We start from the raw sequence: 18904 nt of genomic DNA, 5'->3' as shown, positions 1-18904 counted from the left end.
TGTCATTGCTGCTGTGAGGCTGCACTTAAACACAGTAGAGCTACAACTGAGGCTGATGGGAATGTCATTAGTTTTGCAGGCATTTTATCTTAAACCAAAACAAATACAGATTTTGACCTGATGATGGCCCTTAATGGAAAGTTAGAGGATCAACTATTATTATTATTACAATTCATTGTGAGAGGGATATGATTTGACTGACTGACTGACAAATGTCAACTTGATGGTGGCACTAGATGAAAAGTCAGGGCAACACCAAAGTCAGTAGGATTAAACCTCTTGGGACTATGAACGTCTGTCCCAAATTTCATCTTAATCCATCTGATAGTTTTTGAGATATTTCAGCCTGGACCAAACTGGTGGACCGACCCACTGACAGACGTAGAGATAAAAAACAAATATAAGATGTAAGTTGTTCAATTATTAATGCATTAACTCTACTTACAGTTCTCTTGAGATGTATCACTTTATAATACATAATGTAATTTACATTTCTAATACATAGTTTACTGTCCTCATTTGCCTTCTCTTTGACTGATCGGTTCGTTTTAGGAAATTAACTGTTAAAACAAAAACTGAAATTCATTTTTTTAACCTGAAAAACATGCAGAGGAGGTGGAAGTTTTCTCAGCCTTGAGTGTTGCCTACCGTCTTTCCAACAACCCATGGATGTGTTAAAGGACCAGTGGACAGAATTTAGTGGCATCTAGCGGAACGGACCTGGCAGAAATGGAATAATATTCATAAGTATGTTTTTATTTGTGTATAATCACCTGAAACTAAGAATCATTGTCTTTTCGTTACCTTAGAATGAGCCTTTATATCTACATAGGGAGCAGGTCCTCTTCCACGGAGCCCGCCATGTTGCACTGCCATGTTTCTACGGTAGCCCAGAGCGGACAAACCAAACACTGGTTCTAGAGAGGGCCTTTTGCATTTTTCACACGCTTCACAGGCGCCGTAGGTTCTCCTACATGCTTGGAAGGGAGGGTGTATTCACTCGGTTGCGATCTGCAACCTCACTGCTAGATGCCACTAAATCTTACATACTGGTGCTTTAAGACAGCTGGATACGGCGCCACCACTAAGCCTTGCTGCCAGTTTTTCACAGTGTTAATTATAAAAGAGACGTCTATAAAACTGTTGACAGGACATCTCAAACTGCAAATAAGGTAAATTATGACTCTTTGTATTGTGAATTTTTAAACCATGAAGGTTTTATATTTGTAAAACTTTCCCAGAACCTAGAAAAGTGATTTTAAAGTTTTATAATTGGGGCAGGGGCCAGCAGGAAACCATATTCAGAGGGTCTCACAACACATAAGCAAACACGGGAAGCTAGAAAACTGTTTTAGCTCACGCGCCAGGTGAGCTATTTTCATTAGAGTGATTGGGCTCCATCTTTGAGTCCGGTATCCAGTTCCTATACATCCACAGTACAACCTCCATAAATAAGACAGGACAGCCTGTATGTTGCCTGAAACCCATGAAAGCAGTGATAATTAAAATCAACATTTTGATCAATTACTCCCCTTTCTCATTTTTTAGTGAGAAAATGAAAATGTCTCAGAAAATGTTCTTAAATGTGAGATTATCATTAACTGAACCTGAAATATCTGTATCTTGATCTCAAAAGCACTGAAATGACTTGACTGGAATAGTTGGAGTCGACACAACAAGTAATGTTGTGTTAGCGTGTAATCAACCAGCCTTTGGTTTTCAACGGAAAAATGATGAGAAATGCAGCGGACTAATGCAGCAATTAGGAGGAATATGAGACAAATATGTTTGCTGTAATGCACATCACATTTGTTTCACTGTGACTGAACCTCAGTCTTTATGAACATGAAAAATATTAATCTTTGTTCCCGGTGACAATTTCTACACTTCAGTGTTTACTGACAAAACTGTTAACCCCTTAATAAGCACCCTGATATTTATGCACAAGCCTAAAAGTGACATATCTAGAATTAAATGGTTGCTGTTCTTGAACCGTTTTGATCCTGGTCTCCTCTGAATGTCAACAGTTTGGAGGGTTTGAATTACTTTTAGCGATAGTGAAGCAAATTTACAGAGGTAAAAACTCGCCTCTCCCTCCTTTATTTTTTGACTTCAGTTGTTTTGTTTGCAGTGCTGCTACAAAAGTTGTCACAGTGATTTTGGGATCTTGATGTAGTGATGTATCGTTTGAGGATTAAATTGGATTCAACCCAAATAAGACGACAAACCCGAGCCTCTTGGTCCATATTCAGCTACCAGAAACGTTCCTGCTTCTACTAACTGAACATCAAGTCGAAAAGGTTTCTCTGAAGGATGTTACGAGGGCAAAAGTCTTCATCATAATCAGATTTCCAAAGTTTAAATGAGGAAAACTCATAAACAGCACTCACATTGTGTCCATCAGACACCATAAATTAATTAACATTTCTTTTCCCATTTCCACTTTCAACCACCAGATATCAGAAACCGCAGGACGCTTCTATCCTTCATCTTCTCTCAGCGGCAGAGACCGCGACAAAATGCTTCTGCAAAAAGCAGTTAGTCTCAACGTAAAAAATCACTGACAGCCAAAAATCTGCAGGCTCCTGATTTATTATATACATTAAAAATGTACAAGAAGAAAAAAGCAGATTTAATGGACTTTTTAAAAGCGAAGGAGTGTGCAAGAAGAAGAAGAAAGTTTTAGTTGAACAGCATCACTGAAGTCGCGAGAAAGACTGAAAATTAATCAGAACTATTTTTACAATTGAATAATCTTTTTAGCCATTATTTAAGCAAATATGCCAAAAAAAGTCTCAAATGTGATGATGTTATGCTTTTTGTTGGTCGTACATGATAGTAAACTGAATATCTTTGGGTTTTGGACTGTTGTTCAGTCAAAATAAGATATTTAAAGACGTAACTTTGGACTCTTAGAAATTATAACAGATGTTTTATAGACAACTGATTAATGAAGAAAATATTCAGCAGTTTAATCAGTAATGAAAATAATTGTTAGTTGCAGCCTTTTTTAATATACAATAGGTAGCGTGTTCCTATCAAACAGAAGTGTACATGCTTTTAAAATTTTAAGGAATAGTTTGACATTTTGGGAAATTCGCTTATTTGCTTTTTCTTGCTGAGAGTTAGATGAGAAGATTGATACCACGCTTAAATATGAGAGTGATATTGATCTTCTCATCTAACTCTCGGCCTGCCAAAATGTCAAACTATTCTTTTAAAGGTTCGTTATCAGAGGCATGCATGTGTTTTTTACATGTATTTTGTGTGACTGCATGTCAGGGACGCAACTCAGATACTCAACTTCAGAAACAACAATAATAAGACGGAAATGGAAAAATACTACATTACAAGTAGAAGGTCTGAGTTCAGATTTTTACTTGAGTAAAAGTAAACAAGAATTAACAGTTAAATGTCCCAAAGTATCCAAAATGAAAGCAATGACTGTAAAGAAGAACAGACTTCTGGTGAAAACATCATATCAGTTTTGGGGATTTTTATGTTTTCAGTTAAAAAAAATACATAAATATTAAAAGTAAAAAGGAAGAAATGAAAGAAAGTGACATGGAAAGAGAGAAAGAGGAAAATAAAGATTTATTTATATTCTCCAGCTGAGAGTTTCTTCTGATAACTTCCAACCAAGCAGCATATGAAGGTGAACAGGAGACTCAAGTCTAAACTACAAACCAGTTTCCAGTTTGGTGTCCCAGAGTTTTTTCCCACCGTTGGAAGTCTTTAGGACGTGTGAGTGAAGCCCAGCGCGACACGTCACTGTGAAATCACTTCCTGTTTGTTGCTGCAGGTCTGTCTGTAGTCTCTCTCCTTCATGTAGGTCACGTCGTCCAGCAGCCTCGTCCGAACAGACTCATCCACCGTCATCTCAAGGGTCACCTCTTTGAACACCTGACACACCGACTCCTGCAAACAGACACAAGGACGATGGTCAGAGTCTCTTACAGGATTTTTGTACCTTAATGTCCTGTTCGCTCAATGAGTTTATGTGGATTATTATACCTCGTGGAAGTGGAGCTTCTTGAACATGGCGATGCTGACCTCGTTGTCCAGCCCGATTTTTGCTTGAAACTTTTTAATCCCGAGTTTGGTGACTCCTGGTGGAAGACAAAGCATTGATCACCATTCACAGAACGTTTAATGAGTTATTTATGCTAAAAAGCTGTATGTCGCTGCCTTTTTCAAGCCTGTCACACCCCGACAGTGATGTCACAGTGTCCTGGAGTACACCTGTACATCACAGCGGCAAAGTGAGAAGTTAAACCACCAGAGGTCGACAAAAACAAGATGTTCAGGAGTTGTTAAGTTACTGTTTAGATAGATTAGTTGGTTAGGGTTAGTTACCTTTTTACTTAATTATAACAAGTAAAACTATTAAACACAGCTTTAAAAATCAAATTAAAAAAAGGTCTACGCCATATTTCTTATGCATTTCTGTCAGCACATCAATATTATACAACAATGTGGTCACATTACAACATTTTCAGATATTTAGCCAATTAATAGTGAATAAAATTAATTGTCTTAGGATACATTTTTTACATAGATACCATGTGCCATAACAGGATATATCTCAGTTCAATTTGCCACCTGTGTGATGACAGGTGGAGCCTTGTAAATGTACAGTAATTCACAAATGGTGATTTTAGACATTTAAGGCATTTTAATGTATAAATTAAAAGGAGTTTTTTTATGGTTTTTAAACTGTGCAAATAATCCCTAAAAAATACCTTAATTTAGTTAAATCCATTAATTATCCCTTTTAAAAAAAAATTAAAGGATTCGGTTTCATAGTGAAAACCAAAATGATAAACTGAAAGATGCTAAAACGCTCCGTAGCTCTAAGAGGAGCTGCAGAGTCTGGTGATTTCTGTGGTTTTGTCACTACAAGCAACATGTTTCACATTACTCGTAGTTATTTGATCCACTGTTAATGTAAAGTTATTGATTAGAGCAGCTTTAAAGTCCTTATTTTATCTGCACACAAACTATGTCAACCTCTCTTCTCCCTACTGTAAATAACAAAACAACTACAAAACAAATGTTAAGAAATATTTAAAGGTATTTTGTAAGCAGCTCACCGTAACACATCATCATGCACGTCACCTCCTTTCCGATGCCTTTGCCTCTGTAACTTGGCTCTGTTAAAAACAAGAAACCCAATCAACATGAAAAAAAAATCAACAGTGAAGTGAAAATAAAGTTGAAATAGTTCAAATATAAAAAGAAAAATGTAAGTTGCTTCTCTTTGTTCAGTAAGTCTTTGCGTCACCTGCTATCATGATCTCCAGCTCAGCCAATGACGGGTCTGATGGGTCGGTCAGGAAGATGTTGACATCTCCCATCATGCACTGCTCCTCCTTTACACTGGGGTCCGCCCACCGCTGCTTGTCCAATATGATAAATGTGCACTCTGGCGAGACAGAATTACAAAAATATCAAATAAAAATAGATTTTCTTTGAGTGAAGGTTGAAATATTTCAGTTGTGTGTGACCTCAGGATGATCTTTTCTGTTATTTTCACAGATCAAATGAGACATTAAGAATTACCTAAAAAAGACTTCTGCAAATAAATCTGAAGGATGACAGTAAAAAAAAAAACTTTAAAAGGTTGAGTGTCTGATGATGAAGCTGATGAGGGATTTATGTTGAAACATGCCGGCTGATCCTACTTGCGACCCTTCGTCACAGGTTGCAAACGTCACTGGGTGAGTTTTCCTTCTTGGATTGTTTCATTTTAAAACATTTATGGCTTTAATATGTAAAAATATCCAGTAATTCACAAGCAAAAGCAAATGATTTATTAAATTAATTACAAGCAGCCCCTCAGATTTATCTTGTGCTGCTTTTGCTTATGATCAGGTGATTTTGTTTTGTCGCCTTGTTTTATTTTAATTAACTTTTACAGGCGTTACATTTTCGAAGATAAGAAGAACATCTAAAAAAATAATTGAAGTCAAACGGAGTTCGACCCCAGATCGTAACCGCTGCTTTAAAAGGATTTATAAAAAGTGAAAGTGTTGTTTTTGTTGTGCACTTTTCCTGCAGGTGACGTCTTACTGTCGTTATCTTCCCTCCAGCTCCTCTGCATGTCGTACTCTTGTTCCAGAGTCAGCGGCTCTGAAGCCGTCAGCTGCTGCAGCTCAGGAGACTTCATCCACTCGTGATACCTGACAGGCAGAAACACGTCGGTGAGGCTGAAAGTTTCCACAAGTTCAACTCAGTGTTTTTTTTCCTGATACCTTCAACCTTAAAACCAGTTTCACCAAACTCCAGTTAATGGGAAACTTGAATAAAAATACTGGAGCTAAACCACATAAAATTTTCAAACAGGTACTTAATATCATATTAAGAAGATAATATGATGATTTTTTATATCATGTTTCTGATTCATGAAACATTTATTCTATTTGTGAGAACATTAAAAAGATGATTTCACAGTTTTTCTCGGTACAGACCTCTTGACCTCAGTCTGGGTGACGATAACCCTTCAACTAATCACAAGATGATTAAAGAAAAATATGCCTGTTTCCAGGTTGTAAGTTACGCTAAACAGACCTCTCAAAGTTGTTCATAATTTTATACAAAAGATACACATAAAATAGTGAAACACCACTAAGATAAAAATTAATAAACCAAACTAAACAAAGGCAAGTCTACTCGAGTCTGACCCATAAATTGGCCGATATTAGCTTATTGCAGATGTATCAGTGTTTGTGTAGACAGTATGTCTGCTGATAAATGACAGGAAAGTGAAGTAGTGAACAGATTTATTCTGAAACAATTTCACCATTTTATAGTTTTTCCCGCCAGAGAAGAGTTTATTTTTCAACAGTAAATCATCCTGCTCTGAATGTTTCTTGGTCATAATTGTCACAAAACTACAAATTCAAGGGAACCTTATCAACAATATTTAATGATGTAATGGGAGAGAAAATTACTCTCAAATACAAAATACTCTCAAATAAGAAACTACAGCTGCAGTGATAAGTCGTTTATCAATTAGTTGTCAGTTATTAAACTAAGTGCCAACTCTATGACAGTAAACTGGGAAACAGTGATCATCATTTTTCACAATTTTCTGATATTTTTATAGACCAAACTATAAATCCATTAATCAATAATAAAAATAATTGTTAGTTGCAGCCTTGAAAGAAACCAGAAAATATTCACATTTAAGAAGCTGGAACCAGAAAATTTGGGCATTTTTTCATAGAAAATGACTCAAAACGATGAATTGATTATCAAAATCGTTGGCGATTAAAGTTCTGAAGATCAGATTAACTTATTGATTAATCGACTATTTACTAATTTTTGCAACTTTTTAACAAAAAGAAAAACATCCTAAATAACAATCAAGCACTGAGAGTATGTAGAATAATAAAGACAGCTTTTAAGGCTCATTAAAAAGCATCAAATGATAATAATTAGGAAGGAAACAGAATAAAGGAGACAAACAGATGTTTTAAAGACTTCTGGCAGCAGAGGTGATGTTACCTGGGCACGTGCTCTGTGTTGTAAGGAACCAACACGACTTTGTGTCCTTCCAGTAAAGTGTTTTCATTTATCCTCATGATGAAAACCTGATATAAACCACTATTATCACTGACAACTTTAACAATTGGTCACGTTTGTGTCCATGATCACAACAGAACAGCGGCAGCTCTTTCAGGACTTCCGCCTTTATTCACACTCGGTGGTTCAAACTGAAGCTGCGTTCACGGACACAAAGGAAGAAGTCTCCACCTGCTGGACAACATCTGGAAGTGTTGAAGAGCTGCTAAAGTCTGGTCAGGTTCCTCCTCATCTTTGTCTGTTTTCTGCCTTTTAGAAATGTATGAAATAGATAAAAATAAATAAATAAATAAATAAAGCCTCAATATGGGCCACAGTCTGAACAATACATATACAAAATACATTTAATAGCTAGATGTCTCATACATCAGTGCCTCTCTCAGCTCTGAGGGTTTAACCTATAGACTGTATATAAATGAATTTTATTAATATACAGTCTATGATTTAACCTTCCCTCCCATCCTAAGAGTCAGGCCTCACCAGACGGTTGTAAAATAAAGGATTAATAGGAGAGGAAAGAAGAAAAAACTATGTTCAAATACAAAAAAAATCAGTATTTATGGTTTGGAGTTTTCTCTAATGCTGTTTTTTTGTGAAAGAGTGGATAATTTGACCTTTTTAGGCCTCAAACTGAAACCACGTGAAACAGCTTTTTTGGTGGAGCCGCTAACAGCTCAACTAGCTAGAAGGGAACATTCCCACAACATTGGCTAACGTTACCTACAACGTTACCTACAAGTTATAATTAATGATTTAATGTTAATGTCAAAAAATGTTTTAAGGACTTCACTGTACTGCAATAATCTTTCTTCACTTTTGCAGCAAATAACAAACACATTTAGTTTGTACTTTTCTTTTTTTATTATTGCAAACATTGTGTGTATTTACTGTACGTGCATGTGTTAGAGTGTGAGTGTGGTTTGGGGGTTATGTGGCCCTGCTGAGTCCGTGCCACAGTTTAACCGGCTCCTGCGGCGTGTTGACCATGTCCATCCAGTGCTGCAGCTGCAGGCCCCTGGCGTACATGAAGGGACCCAAAACCAGAATTCCCAGCAGGGTCGGAGGCTCTGGGACACACATGAACATGGGTGAATACACAGCTGACCTCTGTCTCAGCTCATCCTCTCTCATCTATTCACATTAACACTGAAGCTTATATTGCAAGTCAATTGATCAGATTTACACGGTTTCTTTAGATTAACCATCATGAAACGGTTAAAGGTTTAATAAATCAAGAGTGTCAATCCTTAATCTCCTTTTTTAAGTGCAGCTGAACACAACAAAAATAAAAACTCGTGAACTATAAACTGTAATAATATTTCACATCTACCTCTGTTTATCAATTTGATGTTGCTGCCAGCCGAGTAAACTTAAATTAACTGGCAAACTGAGGAAGAAAACTGAGAAACTGGTCTGTAATATGGTGCAAGAGATCCTTTATGGATGTGCTGTCATCTTTATTTACAGTATTACAACAAGTGGAAACCTCTGTTAGGTAAATTGTTGTTTTTTTTGTTTGTTTTTTTATTAAAAAATGCGAATAATCTTTGCTTGTTTACTGGAATTCACCTAAAACCAAATCTCTTTTCAGCATTATAATTTCTGTGTCTGTAAGTCAACCTGAAGAAGATCTGATTACCTGCAGTAGCATTTAATCAAATAATGTTTTTTTTTTTTTTTAACGCTTTGTTTGGATGATATTTGATTTAATTTGTGTGATATACTGTGCGGTATGTTGTCAGATGTGGAGAAAATTGACACATAATGACATTAAATTACCACATGAACCAAAAAAAGGAAATATAAACTCAGAAAGAAAAGAAAAGAATAAACCTTTAACAGCCCTGAACTCTCACTGGAACCAAAGTTGAACATTTTGCCCAATTTTTATCTGGTTAGTTTAAAATCCAAAAGGCAGTTTTGTACAGTAAGTTTCACCTGAGCTGACGTCATGTGGCTGCTGCAGCTCAAACCTCAGACAGGCCTCGTCCAGGTGCTGGGGTCGCAGTTTAAAGGTCATCCTGTGGTTGAAGTAGTGATCCGTTTCACCCTTCACCACACAGCTGCGCTTGATCTTCACCACCCGAGTGTGTATTTGTAAGCTCACCTGGACGCACACACCTGGGAAACACACACACACAGATGCCGTATTATCATGCTTACACTGTTACTCCACTGTTCATATTTTGACTCGTTGTTCTACCTGCGTCTGAGAGGAGCTGCAGGCCTCGAGCCCTCAGAACCACCACAGAGAGGCGCTGCAGAGCCGGACTGTAGCTGAGAGAAACCTGCACGTCACCCAGCTCTGAACACTGACACAGATTTGAAGAGGACAGACCAATTATGAGCTTACATGCCAAAATCTGCGCGCATGCATGCTTCCTGGGTGTGTGTTGTCGTGCACCTGAGTGTCGTCCTCAGTCTCCAGGTCTCTCCGGAGCACCCTGCCGGCCTGACCGAGCTCCCCCTCTAGAGGAAACAGCACCCTGCCCACCGCGTGGCGTTTGCCGTCTTGCACCACACTCAGCACGCACACACTCAGGGTGCTCTGAGGCACGCACACTCCTGACACCTGTGGAGGGAACATACAGAAAGAGAGTGAGACAGACGGGATGAGAGCTGATACAAATTAAAGGATAAAGAGATTTGTCTCATGTGCAGATAATTTCACAAGATAATAAGATATTTTCACTTTTTTGTGGAAAAAGCATATCAGACAAACATTCAACATCTTAAAACAGGTCTAGAAGTGAACTTTAAGTATTTGTTCTTGTGTCTCTGAGGTTTGTTTGTGTGTGTGTCAGTTAATTCAAAACTTTTGTGTCCTCGCCTGGAAAACGAAGCAGTCGTTGAACTCCGGGTCGGGCCCTGTGCCTCTGGCTTTGGCCTGGCGGGGCCGCCGGTCGTCAGGGAGAAGCCGGAGCTCCACCAGTGTCACGTTGCCGTGAAAACGGGGAGGGAGGTTGCCGAGGCGGAGCAAGGAGACCATGAGCTGTTCGCTGCTGTGTCGATACTCCACGGAGAAGCAGAGACGTGTGGCCATGCCGGGAGGAGGCGCCACCACCTCGTTCAGAGGAGGAACAGAGTACAGACCGGCCAGCAGCGTCCCTACAGGGTACCAACCTGATGGAAACATAAATATACTGGAAGTGTGCTGTGTGTAAGAATTTGTTACCACTTAGAGGACCAGTGTGTAAGATTTAGTGACATCTAGGGGTGACGTTGCAGATTGTAACCAACTGATAACCTCTTCCTCCCCTTCCAAGTGTGTAGGAGAACCTACGGTGGCTGTGAAACTCACAAAAAACACGAAAGGCCCCCTCTAGAGCCAGTGTTCGGTTTGTCCATTCTGGGCTACTGTAGAAACATGGCAGTGCAACATGGCGGACTCTGTGGAAGAGGATCCGCTCCTCATGTAGATATAAAGGGCTCATTCTAAGGTAACGAAAACACAATGATTCTTAGTTTCAGGTGATTATACACCAATTAAAACATGCTTACAAATATTATGTTCCATTTCTGCCAATAGATCCCACTAAACCTTACACACTGGTCCTTTAAATTCAATCTTTTGCATTTGATGGGTACTGGGATGTCATATCAGCAGCTCAAACATCTCTTCTATCTATAAATCACATCCAATTAGTTATTAACAGTATTATCCTTTAATTTATGTTTCAAAGGACTGAATTTCACTTCTAAAATTCAAAGTGGCTCTAACCATCTTTTCATACAGTTAAATAAAGGCAGTGATGACCTACTCCTTACTGAGAGTGACCCACGGTGGGCTAGTATGTCCCTCCGAGGCTCCATCTTCATCTCCTCCACCTCCTCCACTTTCTCCTCAGTCTTCAGGTTGTCACGGTTTCGTGTCATAAAGCGTGGAGGCAAGGTGAAAGGGACCTCATTGGGCCTTTTACAGAGAGAGACAAATGTTCAGCATTTTTAAAAAATCAACACATTATTTTCAAATGAATTGTGACACCCGACAAATGTTGGTCAGATGATTTCTATGATCTAATTTCAGTGGTATTTTAGTGCTGGTGTCTCTTAAAATCAAGACTAAATTACCCACTACCCTGATGATTCAGAGTAATGGATATTTTGATTTTCTGAGTGGTATAAATATCTTTATTAATTTATATGTAGTAACATCATCATGCAGAAACCTACGTCAGGTCACATGGAAAAAGTTTTTAGAATGGCTTGGGCAAATGGTATTTTGATGCTAAAACATACGTACCTCGACCAAAATTTGAATTTTTGGATTTGAATTCATATGGAACAATACTGGGAAGCTGGACCTGCCCTTTAAAAGTTGACACTGACCTTGTCAAAAGCAGTCGACGAAAACAATCTATAATATAATAATAATTATTATAATAATAATATAATAACTTTATACCGGATCTCCACAGGACCATGTGCTATGGTCAAAAGCAAGTAAGTGAACATTAAGTTGAGATTGTTTTGTCAACCAATGTCAATTACTTATCAATACTTATATTGAGCTGTTATGTTCCTCCAAGTGATTAACAACTAATTGAGCTCTTTCTGCCACAAATTATTTTATACAGGTTCAAGTAATTTTATATTCTTATTTTTATTTATATGTGTTTAGATGTCAAACTATGTTTTGTCAAGTAAAGATCTACATCAATAAACAGTGAGAGAAAACTCTAAATGATAGTAAAGATTTATATTTTTTCAAGTCTTTCTCAAGAAACAACACTCATATGTCTGTATGTACATTTCAACTGTTTTTGGTTGCTGATGAATAATTGTACACAAAGTTAGTACTACAGTAGTAGTAACAAAAAGAGGGAATTTCATTCTAAAAAACTGTAATTTGTCTGACTCAAATTGCTGAAGCCTCATATTAGTTTTGCAGTTTGTAATGCATTTTTGCACAGAATGAGGAAAACGAATTTTGTCCCTCATCGCTTTAATGCACAAGATGAATTATTACAGTGACTATTAATGTGAGCATGTTAGTGCTGTCTTAAGACAGACTTGAAAAAATGTGAACCTATTCTTTAAACTGTACTTCTACATGCATATTTTATGGGAAAGATTTTTTATTCATGGTACTAACGTGGCCCAGGAGCCCTGAGAAACCAGGATGACCGGAGCAGAGCATGCTGGCACTGAAGGCACCGTAGAGAGCAGCTCCTGGTACTGTCTCTGATCCTTCCTCCTGCACAGATAGTACACCATCAGACCCAGCAGCAGCAGCAGCACCAGGAGAACCACAGACACACCAACGGCCAACAGTAACTTCTGGTCTACACAAAAACACACATAAACCAGGAAAACAACATGAAAGTCTGTGGAAAGCAGAGGGAAAGACACACGAGGAGAACGGGCTCTAACTTACCCGCCATGGAGAGATAAAGTTATTTTTCAGCTGCAACCTCAAAAGAAAGCAGCTCTCTTTAGCTTTTCTTCTTGTCAGCTTTCACTGAGACAGACTGACTGTCCAAAGCTGAAGCTGTGTCCTAACATTAGTTATTAAAGTGAGAGTCGTAGAGTCGTAGTGGAGCTGGCTCTCAGTGGTGTGTGTAGAGTTTGCTGTTTGTGAAAGAGTACAACACAGCTGCCTGGTTCTCACAATTTCATGCTGTTATCTGGCTTTTTGTTTGGCTGTGACATTCATACCTCTGTCAAGGACCATACCAGTGATTTAGGAGGTTTTAACTCATTTATGAATTACATACCAGTATTTCATATTACAGCTAAACATTTGCAAACCATGTTAAAATGATTTCATGTATTTTTCTGACCTTCTAGGCAGCTGTTGATCTCCGTCCATTTCCTCAAAATGTTCGTGTTTCTGTCCATCTGATGAATTTAAGTCCAATATTCGCTCTCTCTTAGCTCAGCTTTTGGTTTCTTCATACTCATGAGAGAAATATCTGGCTCTTTAGCTGCTAAATGCTCCACTATGTTCACCAGCTAGATGTGAACTGTGTCTGTTTACTGTTTGGTGCTGAGCAGGTAGTGCACAGTGGGGTTTTTAGAGTTTTTTTTTCTGTTGCAGCCAGACAGCTAAACAATGAGCTGAAACCCAATATAAAGCTCTGTAAAGCTGAGGGGAGCCGTTCATCACTACGAGTGACACCCCTGACATTACACACTGTCATTTAATACATTGCTTTTATAAAAAAAATATTGATTATAGCCGCTTTAAAGGGCTATTCCATCAATTTTACACATAAAGGTCAGTTTACTAGCCATGAGGAGTTCTACTCAGTCTGTGAAAACAGTTGTTTTTTACAGACTGGGAACTATCTTCCAATATTTTCCAGTGTCTTCTGTGGCTTTGGAGGAGCTCTGTCAAGTAAAGTCAACCGAATAACCCTGATGATGTCATCAGGCTATTGGTTGCATGATGGGAAATATAGGATCCAGTGGCTTTTGAGCTTGATCCACTAAAACGTAGGGTATCTCTGCTACTGCTGCCCTCATTTTTTTCAGTTTTTGTCCTTTTATGTCTCTAATGAATGCTTTAACTTTATGGAAGTGCAAAGCTAAAACGCTTTAGTACCCCTTTAAGGTATAAAAATCAGTTAGTAGCCTCTTGAAACTCACTGGAGTTGTGTTATCCAGTGGTTCTTAAACATTTTGGCTTGTGACCCTTTAAGACAAAGCAATCCCTACTTGCGATCAGTCATCGCAGTTTGCATGTCTATAGAATATAACCCCTTCAAACAAATAGTGATGTTTTAGTCGTGGCTTTATGTGAAGAATCTTTACAGGTCTGACGAAATAAAAATACCCAGAAATTCACAGGACACAAGGCTGGAATGGCAACTTCCTCATAAGCCCCAGATTCACTGAGTGTCCATTAATAAATCACAAAATTTGTTGCAAATGTTTCAAATTTGCACAACTAAAGTATAATATCAACTAAGGTGGGTCCTGACCTTGTGGCCTGTGTCATTATCTATTTTTAGGCTTTGATGTTTTATTTCATATCATGCTCACATGGTCCATATTCCTGAATAAACTTGATCAAATTACCATAAACTGATTTACCTGGGACCAGATAATGTTATTCCAGCACACAAGAGTACTGGTCTCTGGTTGTATAATGAAGCTTTTGTGTATATTGTAATCTGCTATGTAGTCTGTAGTTAATGAGAACTTGGAGGCGACAGGGTACACACAGTCCATAGAGGGGGAGAGGTGGCTGATGGTCAACAGGGGCCCAACAGCAAAAGGTTAATCCAGCCGTGATAAGAAAAAAGAGCAAAGATTAGAGGAAAGTCTGGAAATAAATCCTGATAATTTGTGAATTTACACTTTTATTATGAAGTGATGCAATGCAAAGGTTTTCAAATCAGTCTGCACTTGTGGCTGCATTAAAAACAGTTACAATAGTCTGCTAATTGATTTTATTACTGTATGGAGATACAAAGAAAACTCATGGCTGTCTGAGGGGGAAAACCTGAGACTCTACAGCATGAATTCAAAATGTACTGTCAAGTCTACATAATCTCAACCATTTTTACCCTTTTATGTGGAAATCTTTCCTCAGTCACTATAACTGAGTAATGCCTATACCAATACAATTGTGTAACAGCTAAGTTACAACAAGTGTGTAACTTAGCTGTTACACAATTGTATTTGTACATTTGTTTTCTGATCCCCTTTGAGCTATTCTGCTGGACAGTACTTATCTGGATTTGATGACTAAATTTACTCTTTTTTCCCCTTCCCTTTCTTGGTTTATGCTAAACTAAATTATGGATTTATCTCTTTATTTTCTTTCTGGATGCGCACTAACTATGCTCACTCATATCTGTGACGTGTCAACAATGGGGCTCCATGTGTGTAAAAAAAAGTCAACATAATCTATAACCGAGGGGATAGAACTTGCAAGAACACTGGTGTGTTTTCAGTTTTTTATATTAATTGACTGCTTTTAAATATTTCCATCTCATCCCCCCTCACAAACATGTAAATAACTGCGTGTAATATGACGTACATCTGACTTGATCTTAACTCAGAATTAGCCACTCATCCACCCACTGTGGGTTCATTTACACACACATATGCCCACACACACTCAGACTGTTAAGAGATTGGACGATAGCTAATGAGATGACAGGAGGCAGCTAATCCTCAGAGCTAAAGGTAGAGTAATGGCCCTCTCTGATGCATGCACACCTCAAACAACGCACACATTCACAGAGAGAAACGTACATATTTACAGTAATGCCAACTGCACATTGTATAGTCAAAGAAAAAAAGACACACAGTAGAAGATCAAGCTGAAGAAAAGTAACAAGAGAGGATAACTGAGTTGTGTGTGAAGACATGAAGGCAGCTGGATAGAGGAAAGGTGATCTTCTTAAGAAGTGAGGGAGGAATGAGGGGAGGAAAGAGAAACGCCATTTAGCACTACCTGCTCTGTGGCAGGGCAGAGAGCAAAACAGGACACAAAGTTGTGAATTTACAGGTAAGAGCTTATTTTTCTGTTTTCTGGGACATCACACAGTGTTTTTTATGTGCATGAACAGCCATATATGTGGGTTAGGTGGCTGTTTATTCTTTAAATACAGACAAATTGTGAGGCAGTCTGGGTATCAGCAGGTCAGCTGTGGTCGAAACACTACCAGGTCAGTTTGGGACAGAAGTGAATTAGACGGTTAGGCAGTTAGTTTTAATCTAATAATGGATTTGTTCATGTTTTTTTGCTCCACTAAATCATTGAGCATACATTTTCAATAAATGTGAGACTGATGATCTGGCGTAACTAATTGGTTTTTAAAAACATAAATACACCAAAGAATAAATGTAGGCATAGCACACACATTGATGCTGTTAGAAGAAAAGAAAAACATCAGATTTTTTGTAACTTCTATCATCCGTTCTTGTGATTTTTTTCCTTTTCTTTGTCTCTTTTGCTTCTTTGTCTTTAGCCAACTGGAGGTCAAAGGCTCTCTTAAATCTGTCTTGATCAATCTACATTCTGTCTCAATAATCAAATAATCTGGATTGTGTAATCTCATTAGGCTAATCTGGGAGCGCATAGGAATGTGTGTGTGTGTGCACGCGCACTGACTGGGTTTAGGATGTGTGTCAGATTCAGAAAGAAAGAAAAGATTAAAGTAATAGGTTTGCTTTCTTGCCAAGAGTTTGAGAAGGTTGATACCACTCTTGTGTTGGGATGCTAAATATGCAGCTACAGCCAGCAGCCGGTTAACTTAACATCGTGTAAAGACAGGAAGCAGCAGGGAGCACAAAATCTACCTACCAGCACCGCTAAAGCTCATTAAGTAACTTGTTATATCTTGTTTGTTAAATCTGTAGAAAAAAGGGTTAGGGTTAGGGTTAAATCTGTACAAAAAAATATCAAATTTGGGGGGTTTTGATGGGCACTGTGTCTTGGCCAGAAGACGAAATATGTCCTGTGCCAGCCATGAAATAGTCCACGTGTTCATTAATGAGCTTTAGAGATGCTGGTTACCTTTGGGTGGAGCCAGGCTAGCTGTTTCCCCCTCTTTCCAGTCTTTACACTAAGCTAAGCTAAGCTAATCATCTCTTGGCTGTAGCTTCATATTTACCATACAGACATGAGAGTGCTATTATAAGAGCATTTCAAGGCTTAAAGTTGTTTTTCTTTGCAGGTTGTTGCTGTTGCCATGGCGAAGCCCGGGCGCCCTGCCTCTGAGAACTACCAGCCGGTCTGTTGTTCAGTCAGTCAGTCTGTCTCTTACTCCAGCACAGCTGGGAGTGAAGGACTGGAGGATGAGGACGATAAGGCACCCATTTTCTCCCTCTCTAAGAGCTCCATGGATGTGGTCATGGCGACCGGGCCGCCACACAAGCGGGACCCGGCCTGGACCAGAATGGACTTGAAACGCAGCTCCAGCACCAACACACACTCTGAGCAGAGCTCGGTGATGCTCCAGCAGCTGCACCCTCATGTGTGGCAGCAGGTCAACAACCTTCAGGCGCCACTTGCAGCTCAACACGTGGATGCACTCGGTCCTCCAGCGATCAGCGAGCGCTGGCTTGCCAACATGCAGCGCTGGAGTGAGTGCAGCGGCAGCACACACAGCCGCAGCAGCACTCCAGACACGGTGGTATGGAAAGGAGGGTCCTCACGCCCCTGCAGTCTCACCCAAGAAGGCCCTTGTTCTTCTGCACCGGACTCGCCAATGTCCAAAACAGCTTCTTCCCCAACCACACCCTCACCATTCGTCTCCCCACTGCAGACGCCCACTTTACCACCCCTCAATCTTTCAACTTCTTCTTTTCCACTAACACTGAGCACACATCAGCAGGGAGACTCGCCTCACACCACCTCACCCTTGCCGTCGCCGCTGCAAGCTCACACATATTCACCCCTGCCGTCGCCGCTGCAAGCTCACACATATTCACCCCTGCCGTCTCCCCTGCAGGCTCACACCACCTCACCCCTGCCGTCACCGCTGCAGGCTCACACATCTTCACCCCTGCCGTCTCCCCTGCAGGCTCACACCACCTCACCCCTGCCATCGCCCCTGCAGGCTCATACCACCTCACCCCTGCCGTCTCCCCTGCAGGCTCACACCACCTCACCCCTGCCATCGCCCCTGCAGGCTCACACCACCTCACCCCTGCCGTCTCCCCTGCAGGCTCATACCACCTCACCCCTGCCGTCACCGCTGCAGGCTCACACATATTCACCCCTGCCGTCTCCCCTGCAGGCTCACACCACCTCACCCCTGCCATCGCCCCTGCAGGCTCATACCACCTCACCCCTGCCGTCTCCCCTGCAGGCTCATACCACCTCACCCCTGCCGTCTCCCCTGCAGGCTCACACCGCCTCACCCCTGCCATCGCCCCTGCAGGCTCACACCACCTCACCCCTGCCGTCTCCCCTGCAGGCTCATACCACTTCACCCCTGCCGTCCAACTCCTCCAATCCCATCCAGCTCACAGACACAGACGATGAATGCTTCCTGGAGAATAATTCGCTCTCTTTTCAATATCCTTCCCCGATAACGTCCTCTGTTAGCTTAAAGGAAGGATGTGAGTCATCAGATCCTGGATGCCTTGCTGATGGCGTGATAGAAGAGCCGCCCAGCTGTGAAGGCATGCCGTTGTCAGAGGTTGAAGGAGTGAGAAGCCCAGTGCGAATGTCTGGTGACTTGACACCTAATTCAGCAGCAGACGGACAAGAATCAGGAAGAGGAGCATCAGTGAGCCATCTACAGCTGCCATGGCAATTGGGGCAAAGATGTTGGAGGTCACCTCTGGTTTCTTCCTTGAGCGACTCAGGGTTGCGTGAATGCTGCAGGTGCCACTTTACCTCCAGAGAAGG

The 18904-nt window shown here is 40.2% G+C and overlaps 2 protein-coding genes across 2 annotated transcripts; both read right to left on the bottom strand.

Annotated features, from left to right (window-relative positions):
• Nucleotides 1-3361: 3361 nt before the first annotated feature.
• nat9 (N-acetyltransferase 9 (GCN5-related, putative)) lies at nucleotides 3362-7719 on the bottom strand. Its single transcript, XM_042397526.1, has 6 exons — nucleotides 7510-7719; nucleotides 6073-6182; nucleotides 5285-5425; nucleotides 5094-5153; nucleotides 4015-4109; nucleotides 3362-3918 (listed from the first exon to the last, which is right to left on the bottom strand). The coding sequence occupies exons 1-6, from the start codon at nucleotides 7584-7586 to the stop codon at nucleotides 3769-3771; spliced, it is 633 nt and encodes a 210-aa protein (XP_042253460.1). The 5' UTR covers nucleotides 7587-7719; the 3' UTR covers nucleotides 3362-3768.
• Nucleotides 7720-8416: 697 nt separating this feature from the next.
• syt15 (synaptotagmin XV) lies at nucleotides 8417-13548 on the bottom strand. Its single transcript, XM_042397664.1, has 8 exons — nucleotides 13371-13548; nucleotides 12683-12872; nucleotides 11349-11500; nucleotides 10418-10710; nucleotides 9992-10159; nucleotides 9791-9899; nucleotides 9526-9708; nucleotides 8417-8654 (listed from the first exon to the last, which is right to left on the bottom strand). The coding sequence occupies exons 1-8, from the start codon at nucleotides 13426-13428 to the stop codon at nucleotides 8515-8517; spliced, it is 1293 nt and encodes a 430-aa protein (XP_042253598.1). The 5' UTR covers nucleotides 13429-13548; the 3' UTR covers nucleotides 8417-8514.
• Between the last annotated feature and the right edge of the window lie 5356 nt (nucleotides 13549-18904).

The sequence above is a fragment of the Thunnus maccoyii genome, chromosome 20, assembly GCF_910596095.1.
Source record: "Thunnus maccoyii chromosome 20, fThuMac1.1, whole genome shotgun sequence".
Taxonomy (NCBI): domain Eukaryota; kingdom Metazoa; phylum Chordata; class Actinopteri; order Scombriformes; family Scombridae; genus Thunnus; species Thunnus maccoyii.
The sequence above is the reverse complement of the archived record's forward strand: the minus strand, read 5'-3'. Positions and strand labels throughout refer to the sequence as shown.

Bases quoted from the DNA above. Each gene is read 5' to 3' on its own strand.
- nat9 (XM_042397526.1), bottom strand. From the start codon at position 7,586: ATGAGGATAAATGAAAACACTTTACTGGAAGGACACAAAGTCGTGTTG. The intron at 5,426-6,072 runs GTAAGACGTCAC...CTGTCTCGCCAG, and splicing joins CTGGAGGGAAGATAACGACA to AGTGCACATTTATCATATTG. The intron at 5,154-5,284 runs GTGACGCAAAGA...TGTTTTTAACAG, and splicing joins GCTGGAGATCATGATAGCAG to AGCCAAGTTACAGAGGCAAA.
- syt15 (XM_042397664.1), bottom strand. From the start codon at position 13,428: ATGGACAGAAACACGAACATTTTGAGGAAATGGACGGAGATCAACAGC. The intron at 11,501-12,682 runs GTTAGTACCATG...TCTCTGTAAAAG, and splicing joins TCTCAGGGCTCCTGGGCCAC to GCCCAATGAGGTCCCTTTCA. The intron at 9,709-9,790 runs GTAGAACAACGA...TGTGTTTCCCAG, and splicing joins GCAGCTCCTCTCAGACGCAG to GTGTGTGCGTCCAGGTGAGC.